The sequence below is a fragment of the Diadema setosum genome, chromosome 4 (genome assembly GCF_964275005.1).
Source record: "Diadema setosum chromosome 4, eeDiaSeto1, whole genome shotgun sequence".
Taxonomy (NCBI): Eukaryota; Metazoa; Echinodermata; class Echinoidea; order Diadematoida; family Diadematidae; genus Diadema; species Diadema setosum.
Genome location: NC_092688.1, coordinates 25785482 through 25803954, shown reverse-complemented (window position 1 = coordinate 25803954; position 18473 = coordinate 25785482). Strand labels below are relative to the sequence as shown.

At 35.9% G+C, this 18473-nt stretch overlaps 1 protein-coding gene across 1 annotated transcript; it reads left to right on the top strand.

The window, feature by feature from the left end:
- The first annotated feature begins 225 nt into the window (after nucleotides 1-225).
- Nucleotides 226-8232, top strand: LOC140227764 (uncharacterized). Its single transcript, XM_072308163.1, has 6 exons — nucleotides 226-277; nucleotides 728-997; nucleotides 1452-1661; nucleotides 5359-5476; nucleotides 6414-6567; nucleotides 7492-8232. Exons 1-6 carry the CDS (start codon nucleotides 226-228, stop codon nucleotides 8230-8232), a joined length of 1545 nt encoding a protein of 514 aa, XP_072164264.1.
- Nucleotides 8233-18473: the final 10241 nt, after the last annotated feature.

Below are 18473 nucleotides of genomic sequence, written 5' to 3'. Positions count from 1 at the left end.
TCTCTACACAGAAACTCTTATAATATAAAAACGCATTCATTACTGATATTCTCTTTATGTTTTGTTACCATAGTTATTTTCTCTTTACATTTATATTCATTAAACACGAGAGCCGTTATCTATGCATCAAACTTTTATGGGAAAATGCGGCATTAAACTTTATCCATTTCATGAACGATTTGTACAATATCATGCACAGATTCGCTGCGTTTAATGGACTGCTTAATGCCAACTACCGTGTGTTCTTCAAACAGGATTGTTAGACTCCATTGCCAAGGTAAGAATTGCAAAATGTCAAATGAAAACATGTTAATTTTCGTTATCATTCATAAAGCAGATGTTCGCAAACATATTGATATCTTTGATGAATGATATCTTTGATATCTTTACTGAATTAGTGTGTTTGGTGTATGCGAACTAGAGCTCTTTTAGTCGTTAATTGTGTAGGCCTATGGTTGAATACAACTCGACACTGTGAACAGCCATAAATTTAGATATCAACGCACACATACACACACACACACATTATACATATACATTTTTTTTTTTCAGGCGCTACAGATGTAAAATAGTTGACCTGTATTAAAAAAAAACAAACGGCTTTTCAACTGCCATTTCAGGGATGATTTGTGACTAGCTGTTGTGGAAATGAATTTGAAATAATGTACACTTCAAAGTTTCAGGTATTGGAAGGTTGAAATTATCATAATATTCTGTCACTGCGTAGAACCTGGATTTCTTGGATGCTACAAAGACAACCAACTAAACTCTCAAACAGCATTTAACACCGGATTTGGCGTTGATTCGGACAGCGAGTGCATGTCTACCTGTAGAAGACAGCCCGAAGACAATGGCGTTGCTCTCATGCGTCGAGGATTGTGCATTTGTTTTAAGTCTGAAACGTACGCGCAGATCATTTCTGGCGGAAACTTTTCTCACAATTGGACATGTCCTCTTGCGACACATTTTGAATACAACCGACATCGTTCATTTGGCCGTGAGTATTCAGGGCCAAAGATTACCTAACATTAGAGAGTGAAATAAGACAAGTGTTGCAAGCATCAGTGACAATAATGACGACAGTATTATTCAGCCATTTGTCAGTGACTGTTAACTGGTTAATAAGCTGTAATCCTCACGATATGCTCTGTCAGGCTCACACCTTCAATTACCAAATTAAACTTCATATATGTTTACTGTTATTTATTTTATGCAATCAATGTTTATAATTATGTTCACGTTTTGTGCAAGTCAGCTTGTCAATTGATTATTGCAGATAAACAGGTATCTGAACCCTACCAGAAGAGATACAAAAGTGAATCTGTTTAAATGTAATCATAGTATCTTTCTTCATAATGATTTATCCATGGAACATATCGCAATGATATGATTATTTCAAGTTTTCCCCTCATGGCTCATGAGACTTCCATACATCTCTCCTTCATTGAAAGTCTCGGTCGGTTTTTGTGATCATCCTGGGATTGTGCCCAATGGAAGTTGGGACTCGGATATCACGAGCTTCGGGTCGAAGATAACTCTCATCTGTGACAAAGATTACGCCGTCAACGGGAGTGCGACTCTGCAGTGTGTGACACAACCGGGATGGTCGACTTACTTCCCAGTATGGAATGCTTCGTTCCCTTCGTGCCGAGCAGTTGAAAGTAATGCAACGGCCTGTCCTATATTAGAAATCCATTAGACAGTATATTATCAGTGATTATGATTTAAAAAAAAAAATCTCTGCTAAGTGCAATAGTGTAAGAGAAATATAAAAAACCCAGCATTGTACACTATACCTGAAAGGGAAGAGCTGCAAATGATATTCTATTTTTTTGTATCTTTTTTCTTTGGTAACCTTTTTTTTTAAAGCATACTTTCCGAGAGTTATCGGCATCTGAGTGGGGCTGATAACAAATATGTGCCATTTGAGCCTTCACCTAAAACACGCCACATGACATAGAACGCACCAATGGGAATACCTGTACTGCCATATTTGATAAGCATGATAGGAGAAAAATTGAAATAAATCATTCAAATGCATTGACATGAGACAATGCTTACCAGCAAAATTTTCCATTTCTCGGAATTATACACAATGTTTCCCCGTGGAATAATTCATTGAGGAATATCAATCTATTTTATACTCCGTATATCTTCTTCATGAGTATGATACGTGCTCTGAAATGCTCACTGCATATTTCCTTCCTCTTAATTTGAAAATATAGGTTTTACCGGCCAAATTTGCGCTTTTTACAGTCCAATTCCTAATTGCTGCATTCAATTTAGCAAAATTTAGCCTAGATTACATGTTCGGTATTTTGATATTATGATTTCTTCAGTGATATTCATTTTGAATCATTCGAATTATCTTAAACTTTGTTCTTATCAGCACTTTTGTGAAAGAAAATAAATAAAAAAACCAACAAATGAAATTCGTAACACAAGCACCATTTTACTATTCGTTCATTCAGTTTAGAATGATACAGTCACGTGATCACGCACATGCTGCACTCGTTCATTCGAATTCATTTTAGGGCATCCTATGTAACATGTTCTGCAGTCAATTTAGCAGACATGTTTATGCCTCGCTTCCTTCTTTATGTTCTTTCATCATAGCTATTATTTTGTAAACATCATCACATTTCATATTTTCGTATCTAGATTTTGGCAACAGTTTTTATTTCATTGTGCGTATTGAATCTCACAGTCCGAAGATAGCGCATGTGGTCACAACTTATATGGCCGTTAAGTGCTTTATTCCGAATGTGTCGGCCAGTTCTAGGTAGTCAAGATTATGATCCTCACATGTTTCTATAATTCTTTCTCTGTCTTCTTGAGATATATGTCTGTATGTAACTTGTGCTGTCATGACTGTAAAAATGACATGTGTGAAAGAAAAGGGGCGTTACAGAACAACAAACTCTAATTATATAGGGTGAAAAAAAAATGATACCTTTACTGCTTAACAATTTGAAAACAGAGAGGTACATTAACATACACGTTTAGATTTTCTCACCTTTTCAAAAAAGAAATAACATGAAGTAAATTTTATTGAATATAATTGGAATTTGATAGCTCATTCGCGAAATTGAATGACTCGATCAAATACCCTTTTCGGCCAATGATGGCGAATTTGAATGAACGTAGAGTACCTGCCAATATGAATACCTTTTTACGAATTCTAAAGCCACATGTGCAAATTTAATTAATCGAAATACTAAATTGGACGCACAAGTTGCAAATTTGAAAGACAGACTGTATGAGAACGAGGGTTTTTTTTTTTTTTTTTTTTTTTTTTTTGCTAAATTGAACGAACCTTCTATCAAATGGACTGACGAAGTGCGAAATAGGCTGGGAAAACCTACATACAACAACGACCAAAGAGATTGATATTTTTACCATTTAATATCGTAAGATTACGACACCACATGTACCCCTCAGTATGCTTTATGATAAATCTTTTGTCTGCTATCACACAAGATCTTTACATGAGTTTGTCATTGCTTTTGTGGATGGGAATGTTTGTTCACAGACACAGAGTGGCCAGATGTCAGTACAATGCCTACACAAAGTACAGAAAGCACTTCTATCGTGTCTATAGGTATGTAGTACATTTGGCAATTATACAGTGTAACATACTTTGAACAAAACCGTATGTGCTATGATAGAATGATCACAATGTTATACAGTAATTGATATTTGGAGTATTCATAAGGTGCAAGCTCAAAGACCCCTACGCGCTTGGAATAAACATCACCACCAACAAAAAAGATGGTGGTTATGAAGTTCGCAGACATGGAGTGTATAATGGCGACTAGCTGCTTAAATTTCTGCTGTCCGCAAAGCCTATCACTTCCCCCTTTGTTACAATTGCAATTAATTTTGCAACATAGAATGACTAGAAAGTGGATTGTTTTCAATATACTGCAGGGGCCATGTGGATGTGTGTGTGTGTGTGCGTGTGCGTGTGTGTGTGTGTGTGTGCGTGTGTGTGTGAGTGAGTGTGTTTGATAGGGCGATGACAGCGCCAAAGAGGATCAAGGGTCAATGTTTGTTTAGTGTATATTTCCCTTTGAGGGAAGAATCTCCTGGCGGAATTGTTTGGATTATGTTTTTTTTTTTTTTTTTTTTTTTTTTTAGTGGGTTCAGGATTTCTGATTCCTCTTCCCCTGATTTTTTGTTTTTGTTTCGGGAGACCACTTTTTTTTTTTTGGGGGGGGGGTGGGGGATCGGCGGCCTGCGCAAAGTCAACATCTCCATTATGAGCATTCATGCGTTACAAATTTTCATACTTTTATCACCACGTACAAAAATCTGATATCTAGAATAGAACAGATAAAAAGATTTATCATGAACGTATTTTCCAGACATTATATCATATTAAAGCATGTATACCATCAATAATTGCAGTCGGTCTATCTGAATGCACAGGGCAGACGCAGACTACCCAAGCCAGTACGTCATTGCGAGCGACAACTGAAACATCGCAGTCAAGTGAGTTTAGTATCAAAATGATTCGACCCGCAGTAAAACATATTTTTGCTTCTAGTGTGTCCACTTTTACCTCTCAACCCATTAATTGCATATACGCAATGATTACATTAGGACTACTTGGCTGCTATTGCCTAAACAATGTTTCACCACCTGGTTTAGACGGAAACACACTAGATGTTGCTCTTCATCGTTCATAGTAAATTCATCATGAGTAAATATGCTGGATTCAAGTTTTGAAATTGTTACTTTCTCATAGTGAAGAAGAGTTTAATTCTGAATATGAATATGAATTCGAGTGACGAGTGGGGCATGTACGTGATCACGTGACTATGTCATTCTAAATTGAATGAACGAATAACGAGATTGTGTTTGTTTTACGAATTTCAATTGAAAAAAATGTTAATTAGAATGAGGCTAAAGGTAATTTGGATACTCCTAAATGAATTTGAATGAAGAGATCATGAAAACGAAATGCCAAACATGTCATCTATGCTAAATTTTGCTAAATTGAATAATTAGCAATTAAAAATTGGACTGACAAAAGTGCAAAATTGGCCGGGAGAACCTATATTATTGACCATATTTTCTTCCCTAGTTATCCTTCTATAATTTTGGAAAGTCTAAACGCTCTGTCTATATATCAGAGTCTGATGTAATAAAATATTTTCATATTATGTATGTTTACATATAATATCTATAATTCATTGCAATATAACTGTTTTATTATACATTACAATAGCATCATTTTTGTAATTGTATCGAAATAAAATGTGACATAGGGAATAGAAATATATATTATATATTCATATCTTAAATATGTTTAATATAATGAATTATATTTTAACTTAATGCTTTATCTTCCAGATCCTGAGAGTATCGGGAACAATTATAATATAATTACGTACATCCTGGGAACCCTTCTCGTTGTTTTTGCTGTGGTTGGCATACTGTCCATTGCTTGGTGTAGACGTCAACAGAAAAGGTGATTTTTTGTCAAAATTAGTTTGTAAATCTAGGGTGTGAAGTCATTGTATGCGACTCATTGAACAATCAAAACATATTCAGAAGTGAGTGTATACTGAATGCACATGAATGTTGAAGTAAATTTGCTTTGTTTGATTTATATTTCTCTTACATATTGGGGGGGGGGGGTGGAGATGTTTGAGTTTCTGGTCGCCAGACATTTTATTGTGTTTATTGTGTATTTCATTGTCGCCCAAAATGTTCATTGATACAATATTCTACTTAAGTTATTGTACACAAACCACCATCAAAACAACGACAAGGAGCCGTCTATGTATACACAGTAAAAAAAAAAAAACTAAAGAAAAATACGGACGACACACAAAAAACAAGGAAAAACAAAATGACGTGAAAGTTTGGAGGCTGTTAAGCAAGTGTGAGTGGACAGACAACTGCCGTGGGTAAATGCAGGCTTTTAGCAGGGGATGAATATTTCTCCCAGTTGAAGTTCTAGTATTAAGTCAGCATTCTGCCACTGTTTCAAAACATAAAAAAAACGGCAATTTTTCCTTCTACACTAGACATTCTTAAAAAAATAGAAATCGCAGTAGAAAAAAAAAATAGAAATCGCAGTAGAAAAAAAAAATCTTAAAACTTTGCTGTCAAAAGTTAGACTAATTTGTGCTACTTTAGATACAATGAAAGAAAAGAAAACAATCCTTTTGGTATATTCTGTTTGTTATTCACTGTGCTAGATTTTGTTAGAGGGACAGGAATTTTATATCACACTTTGATTATGAAAAGGAATGAGAAAATGGATAGAAAAATATTAATCATTTTTTTTTGGACAATATAACAATTTGTGCTGTAATTTACAGTAACGTTCTCTCCAGCTGGACAGGATGCATTCAAAGAGTATTATTTTTTTCTTTATTCATTTTATGTTATACGTATAGGCGTCGACAAGCTTCAAGTCAAAAGTCGAAAGTCCACTCCAGTGAAGAGCTGTCGCAGCTGGATCCGCCAAACACTTCGACTCATATTCCAGGCACAAGAGATCACGGAGGCGCCTCGGCTCATCCACAGAACACGTATGGGAACCGTGCAGCGGTAATGACACACAAATTACGTCTTTTAGGTTACAGGTTTTATCTAAGAAAGGAGAATTTTGCTGTAAGTATGCGTGTTTCTATGGGGTGCGGGGGTGAGGAGGCTTGAGAAAGAAGATATGACAGGAAAATTCCCTCAATTTTTTTTTATTCATTTTCTTTTGTAATGTATATAGCGTGTAGTGCAATTGATTGGAATAAATCCAATTCGTGGTCCATCTAACATACGTAAATGAATATAAAATGCTCCCTGCAGCTGAACTTACATGAGAAAGTATCGAGTAATATCTGGCAAAAAAAGAAAAGAAAAAAAGAAAAAAATAAATCTTAACTTGGACTAAAAAAAAATCCCCAAAGATTCACATGGCTTTAGCTTTTTTTCCAATAGGCATGTGAAATCGCTTACAATAATACATTGCTATTATGGGTCTGCGCTTGAAATCATTTCCTGAAATCTGTAGTGGTTTTAAGCGGTATCGTACATCAAGCCACTTTTGTTCTTTATCTCAATTTTCCACCTCAAAGTGTGTAAGCATACTATCGTGACTATTAAGAAACTTTACGGACAGCAGTGCCTTCGACATAATCAGAAATAGAATATTGCAGCTGAGTCCCCCCCCCCCCCGTTCTACGTTTATCTGACAATACCCCCCCCCAAAAAAAAAAAAAAAATGTAGTTGGCTTATATTTCTAAACGCTGACACACACACAATCATCGACACAAGTTGACTTATGTCAGTGCACTAGAATAAGTCCTGTTCTTCAGAGTCTCTGTTTTTTTCTAAAGTTCTATTCCAACTTGTTTTGATGATGTTAGACAATGAAAGCTTCATGAGTAATATTTCACTTTAAAGCAAAAATAATTTTCAGGAAAGGATGATAGATGTACTTCATGGTGGTTTTGTGTGTGACTTTTCTCTGATAGGGTCACATATCACCGGACCTGTCTCTTGAACCTAGAATGAGCATCAGGAGAGGTGTTGAAAGTTCAGCTGAAACTAGATCACGTCCTTCTTATGACGTCATACACCAGGAGAGTGAACTCTTTTTTGAGTGTATAAATACGGGAGCTGATAACACGAGAGCACTGTACATGGACATGTCAGGTTCAGAAAAGAAGGGGAAGAAGAAAGTCGTATTTCTTCAATCAAGGCATTTTAATAAAGAGGAAGAAGACGTTGATGAAGACGGCTACCTCCTTTCCAATGTCAGTCTGCACAGAGTTACTAGATTTCAACCTGAAGCAAGTCGAGATGCCATAGAGGCCAGTGACATTGCCAGTAGCTCATGCTTGCAATTTCCAATTTACCATGAAATTCCATCAGCTTCCAGCCAAACTGTACCCACTTTAGAACCGGAGAATTGTCCTACCTACTGGAATGTCGAAAGAAATGACGAATTAGGCCCTTATGCGATGACCCAGAACGATCCTTTATATGCGGCTTCTATCTATCCTAGCACGCCAAGAGTGGAGCATGAAGTGGATGAACATGGCTATCTCGTTTTAGAAGCACATACTGATGAAAACATCAATGGTCGCTGTGAGAGCCAAAACAACTTTCCGTCCTCAAAAATAGATTTGTACGAAAGCGACATTTCCCCAAGAAGAGAAGATGACTTCAATTCAACAGTATATGAGAGTATTCCTCGTGAACCAGAACTCTAAATATGCTTTTACACTCATTTTGTGAACTGTGTCTTGACGTATACGTCACAACAACGACGAATATATACGATGGATGATATTCGCCATTCTGGATGTTAGTTGGTCCGAAAAACACAAAATCCCCATACCCAGATGTTTGTGTTCTGAAAATAAAATGGGGTTCCTTAATCCGAACATTTGTGGAGTGATTCAGAAGGCTTGTTGGTCTTAAAAAGGACATCAAATTCGGTATTTTGAAGGTTCCTTGATCCTAACATGTAATGAGATTCGTAAATAAAGTTCGTGAGTCCAAAGGTTTGTCGATCAGAAAACGAAAACGATTCAATAGTCCGAACGTTCTCTAATCCGAAAATCAAATAAGGTTCATTATTCCGAAGGTTTGACATTCCGAAAATTAATTACAGTTTGTTACGCCGAAGGGTTGTTAAATCTGAAAATGAAATAAGATTTGTAAGTCCGAAGGTTCTTTCATTCCGAAAAATGAGAAGGTGCGCACTAGCGAACCTTCCAGTGTTAACTTATATTTTGGCTAAATCATCTCTGAACCATTCATCATGACGGAGCTAGGGAATCACATAGGCTCCATTAACCTAATTACAAACGTGACAACCATGCAATATAATCCGGAAGTATGAGAACAAATGCCAATTTTAAGAGTGCCTTAAAAAAAAAACACTTTCACCTTTAACAGGCTGAATTCAAGTGCAGAGCAAAAAAATACAAAGGAAACCAAAATTAATTTAACCTGTGATGTTTATCATAATCCATTAATGAAAACAATGAATGAAGAAGTGTTGTCATATTCAAAAATCATTCGTTAAAACATTTTTGTTAGAGAGACGTTTACTCCGTTTTGTAAAAATGACATATAGTGTTGCGTTGCTATAAGTTGGATAGAAGAGAAAGTTCATTTTTACAGTGTTGTGGAGCGTTTTCCTGAGACGCTGCAAAGGTACATTATGACATTGTGTACACCTCAATGAAGATACCTGTTTCGCACCATAACGTTTGTGTATATATACCATAATCAGGTGTGTTGGAGTATGATATTACCGAAGTACATTGGTCAACGAATGCGATCATCATATTTCTAGCTTGGACTAGGACATGTTCTCCTTTAAATAGTCTCATTTTTTGAGAGAATAAGTGAACGAACATAATACGAGAAAGCAACAAACACTAATGAGAGCTTTACTATTGACCTGCGAGGGACGTTTGATACATAAACCTACCCAGTTTCAGTATATGCTCTAACACAATATTGATAACTATGGTAATCTCAGTGGGACATTGCATAAAGTAATTTCGGGTATGGATTTAACATGTAATATCATTATAAATTGAAGAGCTTACTTCCAAAAGGCGCTAAATCCATCATTTTTTTCAATGGATTTAGGGCCTTTTGGAAGCAAGCTCTTCAATTATTAAGTAGAGGGTAAAGAGTTAATCGTTCATAAATTTGAAAACAGAGGAAGCAATCTAGTATGGTGTTATGCACTAGCAGAATTCGTGTTATTAGGAAATACCCGGCATCATTTCATTAATGACCAAAAGACATCCAAAGCTAACATTTCGGACTTGGGATAAAGACAGTAAATCTGATCATTAATACTGATTTACATTGTAACAAGGATAATCAGTGTCCGCAGTGCTACTCCTGAAGGTCTTGAAGACACTGAAAATTCAGTAGGGTATTAAGAGTGATGTTGTTGTTCACTTACAATTTTCTGAGGAAGGGAAGGAGAAAGGCCATCATGGAATAAAAAGATTTTTACGCCTTTACCAAATTTGTGGTTTCAATTATATCACAATGATAGCAAATAACATGAGAATCGATAATTTTGCAACTGACGGGAAATCGATCAATTAGTTCCCGCTCAGTTGCTTATTGATGATTAATGTAATATGTCGTAGTATGATGTAAATGTGTAAACATCGTCATTGAAGAGTTCATAATTGAAAAAGGAGAGATCCTGAAAAGGGCTTGGAAGAGTTTGATCATGGCTCTGAGTTTATCCTAAGAATGCATTTTATGTAGACAAGCATAAAACAATCAAGCAAAATGAAACGATCGCTCCATACGCCGACCCTTAAAGTTATACCACCTAAACCGGAGCAACTGATTTTAAATAAAGAGGAATCAAATCACAATTTTATCAACCTATTTGTCGACGACTCAATTTCATCCATGTGCAAGAAGTGAAATTCCGCGTTCAGAATCAAAAGATTTCGATGCTGACTATAATAGTTATAATGTTCAGTACAATGGAAGTAGATGAATACGGAGCAACTACGTTCATTAACTATACATATTTGAGGAAACATCATTTATACATTTATTGGCGATCAAGGATATGAAAGTAAAAACAAATTTTGAGAGAGGAGTGGGCTTTTTTCTTTTCATGGACGTAGGCAGCTCACGGGAGGCCAGAAATACTGGGGGTCATCCCACTAGACCGACACCCACGAGTCATACAGCCCACGAGTTCGACAATAGGTAAAAACAGCCCACGACTTCGACAGATACAACACGGGGCTTAATGTGTCGGTCTTGTGGGCCTTGTTAGCTTAGTGTCAAATTAATGGGCTGTATGACTCGTGAGCTGTATAACTCATGGGCTATATGACTCGTGGGTGTCGGTCTCGTGACGTGCACCCGAAATACTAACATACAATATGCCTGGCCGAACTTCAGTTACACTTTTACATTCACACTCGGAGTATGGAAGAATAGTTGGGCAAGTTCATCCCAAGCTTTGGCCTGATATCAAGAGAAGGAGGGCAATCATCTCTAGTCATTGTTAAGTTTTCACAGCTTGGGAAGAGGTCCCTTTTGAAGTCAATCCGTGTGACTTATGACATACAAAGACACACACTGCAAATATTATTAGTCTCAATGTCATCTCCTACTTCCAGCCCTTGCATGTTGTGCATGAAATTTAATGTGAAATGGTGATACTAATAATTTATTAAAAGAAACTCTAAAACATTTTGACACAAAATTATATTCCATCCGCATAAAAGCATAGAATGGTTATGAATCTTTAAAAGAAATGAATCGGGGATCTTGGATTTAAATGTTTGGAATACTTTCTTAGATCACTTCAAAAAATGTTCTTCACCATTTTGCTTTAGTTCTGTAAAAGCGCAATGAGTGTAACGATGACACGTTTGGAAACAACAACAACAACAACAAAAATGTCTAACACTCCTGTGTGCACGCTTAAGTTCATTTGATAAAAAAAAAATATCATATGAAATGTGTCTGTTAGCCCTTTCGGGCAACTAAGATCTTGAAATTTCCAAATTTTGTAGCCAGAAATTGAAATAAATACAATAATCCATGACGAATTTTAGTTGCCCGATCTAGCACCCAATATAACCTATTTGGAAATTGTGTGCTGTGTATGTGTGTGTGTGTGTGTGTGTGTGTGAGTGAGTGGTAAAGGAATCGAAAGATGACCGACAATGTAAGTACTCGCTCGTGCCACTTTCCTGAAAGCCTTGGAAATCGTATAGGATATACTAGTACGCTTTCGATTGGATATCTACACACGCGCAGGGAGTGGCCGATTAGTTGAAGAGGCCTCATGACGTATACTCGAGCCCTTTTCTTCCTCAACATTGACAGAGCAGGGATATTATATGTGTTCACATAACTCTAAAGAGCAGGAAAGATCTCCTGCAAACGTCACCCGTTCTGCAAACAAGCACATGGAGGAGCCTACCACTGCAGTGATTTTCCATATCGAGGGGGAACGGGCCCGAGTATCCATATCATATTATCATAAATTCAACATAATCGCAGTGAAAATAAAATAACATAAAACAAACTGGTACATTCATTCTGAATCTTGAATATCTCATAATTCTCAAGGATGCAAAAGTTGCTTCATCCAGATGCAGGTTCAGCTAACTCGAGATAAAGAATGTAAAGTAAATCTTTAATTTTTGTTTCTCCCTTTTCAACAATTAAAAAGTAACTGTAGCAAGACGTCATTTTTTTTTTTTGCGGGAATTTTGGCGACCATCTTTAAAGGACAAGTCCACCTTCATAGACATGTGAATCGAGTGAATGCAGCAATATTAGGAGAGAACATCAGTGAAAGTTTGAGGAAAATCGGGCAATCCGTTCAAAATTTATGAATTTTTGAAGTTCCTGCGCAGTCATTGCTGGATGAGAAGAATACTATAGTGTATGCTGTCACATGCGTAGAACGACAGAGAATTTCACACAATTTTAGTTTTTGAAAAAAGTGCACATTTCCTCGACTTGTCATTGACGTATGTTAAGGGTAATATTCCCTACCTTCTGAAAGACGCAAGTCAAGTGTTCTTTTCTTATGCAAGAAAAGTGAAAATGTGTTGAAATTTCTTTATATTTTCTGGTATTATCGATTATCGTTCTATACATGTGACATCACAAGCTGTAGTAGTCTTCTTATCCTGCAGTGACAGAGCAAAAACTTTAAAAATTCATAACCTTTGAACGGATTGTCCATTTCCCCCAAAATTTCACTGATGTGATCTACTAACATTGCTGCATTCATTCAAACCACATGTATATGAAGGTGGACTTTTCCTTAAATATTTCAGTTAAAGCCCTCAATTGGATGTAAAAGAGCTTTATCACTTAGATTTCAATTCAACGCTCACAAAAGAAAAAAAACAAACAAACAAACAGACGGGTTCAGTTTCTTACACCAAGACTACTATACATTTAAAATGATCTAAAATGGATAGGCCAGATAGTCCAGCGGATATAGAGCATATATAGGGTGAATCGTGCACATTATGGTAAAAGCACCATACTTGGCACACATGTACATGATGCCAATACAAGTCATTTCTGATATGGAAGCCACTCTGATTCTCCCTTTGACGGCCGTGGCGGCCATTTTTCAAAATGGCCGCCATGTGATATAGCAATGTTGTTTATTTTGGAAACTATTAGTCCGATTGTCGTGATTCTTGTACCAAAGTATAGGTTTTGAGGGTCAAGGATTCCAATAAAATAGTTCTTGAGAGGATAAAACGATGGCAACCTACTTATTAGCGGCCATTTTGAAAAAATATGGCTGCCGCTCTATATTCTATTCATATATCTTTAAAACCAATGGATGCATATTCATGATTCTGGTACAAAAATATGTTTTTGAGGTTCAATTATTTAAATGGATACATCTTTTCGTGTATACAACCATCACATCCTATGTTTTGGCTGCCATTTTAAAACATGGCCACCGCAATATATACTATACTGTACGCCTTTGAAACTAATTGGGGTCAATGATTTTAAACAAGCATTTGTTGATGAATAGAACTAACACATTTCGTTTCCATGTCCATTTTGATAAATGTGACATTGCACCTCAAAACGAACATAAAGTCGCACACACTGATTTTGCGTGAGTACTGAAAATAAGTGAAATGGGTCAACCTAGCCAAACTTGACTTTTTCATATTTTCTGAAAGAGCAGGTCTTCTCATACATTATGCTAAAATTTGGTATTATAAAACGGGCAGGAAAGTGTGTTTTTTAGCAGTTTATCTCGAACATTTTTGGCAGAATAGTATGATTAGGTGTGTCTTTAGAATCCCTTTTTCATTTCTGAAAAACCTTGTCCACACTCTTCACTTTCAACTCTAATAACTTTTGAAAGGATAGTGCAACTGCTTTGAAAGTTGGCATTAATTATGGACAGAATGTGTTAATGAGGCATGTTTAATTTAAGTTTAATCTGATAATCTCTTCATTGTTGTTACTCTGGTGGTTAACTTCCTGTTTTTTGTCCTATTCATCGCACAGCCAGCACGGTTTGGTGAAGATTAAGCGCTTGAATAGACACTGTACTTCAGAGCCTCTTTTCTCAGTTCGCACTTTTCCTGAGTTGGTGCTTTCTTTCCAATATTTAGATAGGTTAGAAGAGTCCATTTAATTTGAGTTATACATCGTTTTAAAGCCTAAAGTCTGCTCTTTCAGAATATGGTCTTAACTAAAAATTCATGTCTGGCGACTTTTTGTTTGTTTTGAGGTGCAGGGTCACAAATATGACTGCCGCACTACATAGAGTATGCACACACACACACACACGCACATTATATACAGTGTGGCCTAGGATTAACGGAAACGCGAGTTTTCGCAAACATTTGCACATTTGCATTGCTTTGATGCCAAAATGAATGACATAGAGTTTAGAGAATTTATCTAGAAGAAGAATGACACCAAAATCATCCAATTTGGTTGAGTGGTTTTCATTCTACAGATGTTTTTGTAAAGACGGGTCGAGCGTCACATTTCTTAGCTCAATTCAACAAATTTCAGCATCGAACAAAAGCCACTGCCTTGGGAGACTAACAAAGAATTAAGGCCGCACATCACAATGTGGAATGCTTGAATAGGATTATTGTTGAAAATTGACCTTCAATTGTTGGGTAGTCTCCGTTGCTGGGCTTTGATTAAATAAAGTAAGAAATTAATGATCAACAAAAGCATATCTAGAAAGAATACTCAACCAAATTGGACAATTTCCTTTTGGTTTTGAAAAAGATATTCGTTTTCGTTTTCTGAGGGGCCACCCTGTATATATACATATATGCATGTATATATATATATATATATATATATATATATATATATATATATATCATTCATTTCATTTCATTTATTTCCACTTTCATAATTGGTTTACAAACTTTGCATTAAAAACAAACAGACAGGCAAACAAACAAACAAAAATACATGGTGTCAAATATGATAGTGGCGGAATCATGAGAAGCACAAAGTAGGCTTATTGAAAATGATCCCTTAAGAAATATTGAGATGTAAATATGTGTAATCATGTATGATCATTGTTTTTTTAACTGAATTGAAACAAACATGAATGCAAAATACGATAAGATTTACAACTTGAATCAATAAAAGAAAGGATAAACGTGTAGATATGAAAGTAGAGAAGAAAAGAAGAAAACTCCATATTTAACTATTCGTCAACTTGTAATTTGATCGCATCAAAAAAGATGTTGTTTATATAATCTTTTAAATTGTCTTACGGTCTTACTGATCCTGAAAACTATATTCAAATTATTCCATTAAATAGTACCTTTGTAAAATATTGATGAATGCGTACAAAATGTGCGATTTGAGTGGGGATGAATACTCAGAGCATTTCTGGTATTATAATAATGAATTGAACTATTGAGGGTAAAATAATCAGAGAATACATCAGGGGAAAACTATTATGAAGTTTAAACATGACTATTGCAGACTCTAATGAAATTAAATCTTGAATGGGTAATATTTGAGTTTCTAAAAACAGAGGTAAACTGGGGAAAGCATATGTTGAATTTTTTTATTAAACGCACTCCCCGTTTTTTTTTTTTTTGTAATTTATGTTTTCGATCAATATTCTTATCAAAAGAGAATCCCCATACAATATTGCACTAATTAATATGTGGTGAAATCAAAGCATGGTATAACATTTTAAGGACATTTCTAGGAAGATACTGTAACTTATACAAAACCCCTATGTTTCTTCATATAATACTGGCTATGTAATCAATATGATAATTCCAAGATAATCTTTCATCTATAATTACTCCTAAGAATTTTGTGCTTACAACTCTATCTATTTTCATATTCTTAAAATACAATAGCAAATTGTGGTCTGTTATAATTCGCATACAAAATGAAATATAATGAGTTTTATCTGTATTCAAAATCAACTTATTGGTTTCCATCCAATCCGCAATTGTCTATTGATCATCAAACAGATCATCAAACAGTTTACATGGATCTGAGCCTTTACAAAATACACTGGTATACACCCTCACTGCCATATGTAATGTCCCAATTGACAAGACTCGTTCACCTATTATTGGTAAATGAACCTCCTTTGTTGTTGCGACGTTTAGTTCTTTATTTTCATTGATTGTTGTTGATTGACCATACCTCTATCACATTCACTATTCAAGTAGGTATTGAACATCACATAAGTACAATTGTTGCATACCCGGGCCCTGATTCATAAAGTTGTTCGTAAAGTTACGAACGACTTACGAGCGACTGGTGATCAGTTCTTGTGGTGAATTATTGAAATTCTAGTATCGTAGTATAGCACATCGCAACTGATCACCAGTCGCTCGTAAGTTGTTTGTAACTTTACGAACAGCTTTATGAAACACCCCCTGGAATACTAAATATAATTATGTTGAATATCAAAGGTAGAATAAATGGTGAGAATGGAATAGAAGACCCCCCCCCCCCCACAATTTTGGATGCATTGACAGGAGAGTACAATTAGTGTACTGTCATTGTTTCCAGCCACAAAGACATGATTATTGCAGTCTTATAAGACCTACTGATTTTTTTTTTTCAGTTCTTGTTCATTATTTCATAGTATGACCTTGTCAAAACTGTTACACAAAATTATAAGGAATCATATGAAGGATACGAATGAACTCTGACAATCCCAAACAATTATTGTTCCTGATCGTCCATTGATGAGCGGTGATGAACGTGAATGCAAAGATGCAGGTGCGCTTTAGAGGACGTCTTCAGTATTTCTACTGGTGCCGGTAAGTAAGATCGATTTACTGAATATTATATTCTGCAGTTTTATCTTCCAATAATTATGAACCTAAAAATTTGTATTTCTTTGAGGTTTTCCTTAAATTCATAAATTAGCATAATCTTTCTTGTAGTTTATATTTTGCTAGTAGACTCATATGGAGGGCGGTAGTTGGCTCAGTCGGTAGCGCGTCTGCCTCACGATCACGCGGCTCGGGTTAGAACCCGAGTCTGGACTGAGCAATGTTGTGTGTAAACATACCGTCCCCTCTAGCAAGAGGCAAAACACTCTGTCCCTCGGATATGACATAAAATGGAGGTCCCGTGTATGACAGAGTCACAGCTCATGCACGTAAAAGATCCCTCTTCATTAATTCATCGCAAAGAGCAGGGTGTCTAACCCGGTGAAGTGGTCCCACCCCACAACCAACTGGACCCCATGGAAGACCAGTTTAGTGTAGCTGAATATGGGCTATCCAGCCATCTTCACAGATGGAAAATGAGCAACAACAACAACAACATGGAGCTGCAAATGACAATTAGATGTAAACCTACAAAGATATATCGATAATACCTATTATATTTACTTTATCGTTTGATGTATAAGATTCAGTGTAGTTGTAAGTATCAGAACAGCCTGGTCAATCATGGATTTTATAGACGTACATATAGTGTGTTTACATTTGATGTAAGTGACCCAAGAAGTTTTAGAAGTTTTCTCACTCTTAGTGTCATGTTTCCAAAGAAAACAGATGTACTATATTGGTTGGAAACTATGATTAGAGCAGTGGCAACACTGAAGAGGCTACCCTGGGTAAAAAAGACCTTATTATTATTATAATTATTATTATTTTCATTCAATGGTCCAGGGACCAGAGAAAGCGAGAGTCTATATTTCTAGAAAATCTATAATCTTGATTAATATGTACTGCAGACATGAAATTGTGAAGATCATGTTTTTCACATACACTGTACACACAGAAATCCTACAGAGGAAGTTGAGCATATTTTCCAAAATGGTTACAAAGTTAACTGTGCCCAGATGTTTCACATTAGAATACTAAAAATGAGTGAATAAGTAATTGTTGACCCCTAACACAAACGCTTACACCAGAATCAATCCACAATGGGCATCCCGCTTTCATAACACTCGTACGTTATATAACTGGAGGGAGGCCATATTTATTAAATGACCGCCAAACAAAGGATGTGATGAACCTATTCACTTTGCTAAAACACCATTATATTGAAAACCTTCACCCCAAAACTATACTTTTACACTTGAATCGTGATTATATATCTGTTTAGTTCGAAGATATACAATATTCATTATCTGTTGTATGGCAGCCATATTTATTAAAATGGCCGCCAAAACGTAGGATAAAACGATACATATTCACTTATAGTTGAATTTATCGGAATCCTTGACCCCAAAACATATAAGTTGGTACCAGAGTCATGACCCTTTGTCCATACGTTTTAAGGATATGTTATATCTAGCATGGTGGCCATACTTTTTTTTTTTCAAAATGGCCGCCAATCATAGGTTGCCATGTTTTTATCCTCTCAAAAAGTATTTAATTGGAATCCTTGACCCTCAAAACCTATACTTTGGTACAAGAATCACGACAATCGGACTTATAGTTTCCAAAATACACAGCATTGCTATATC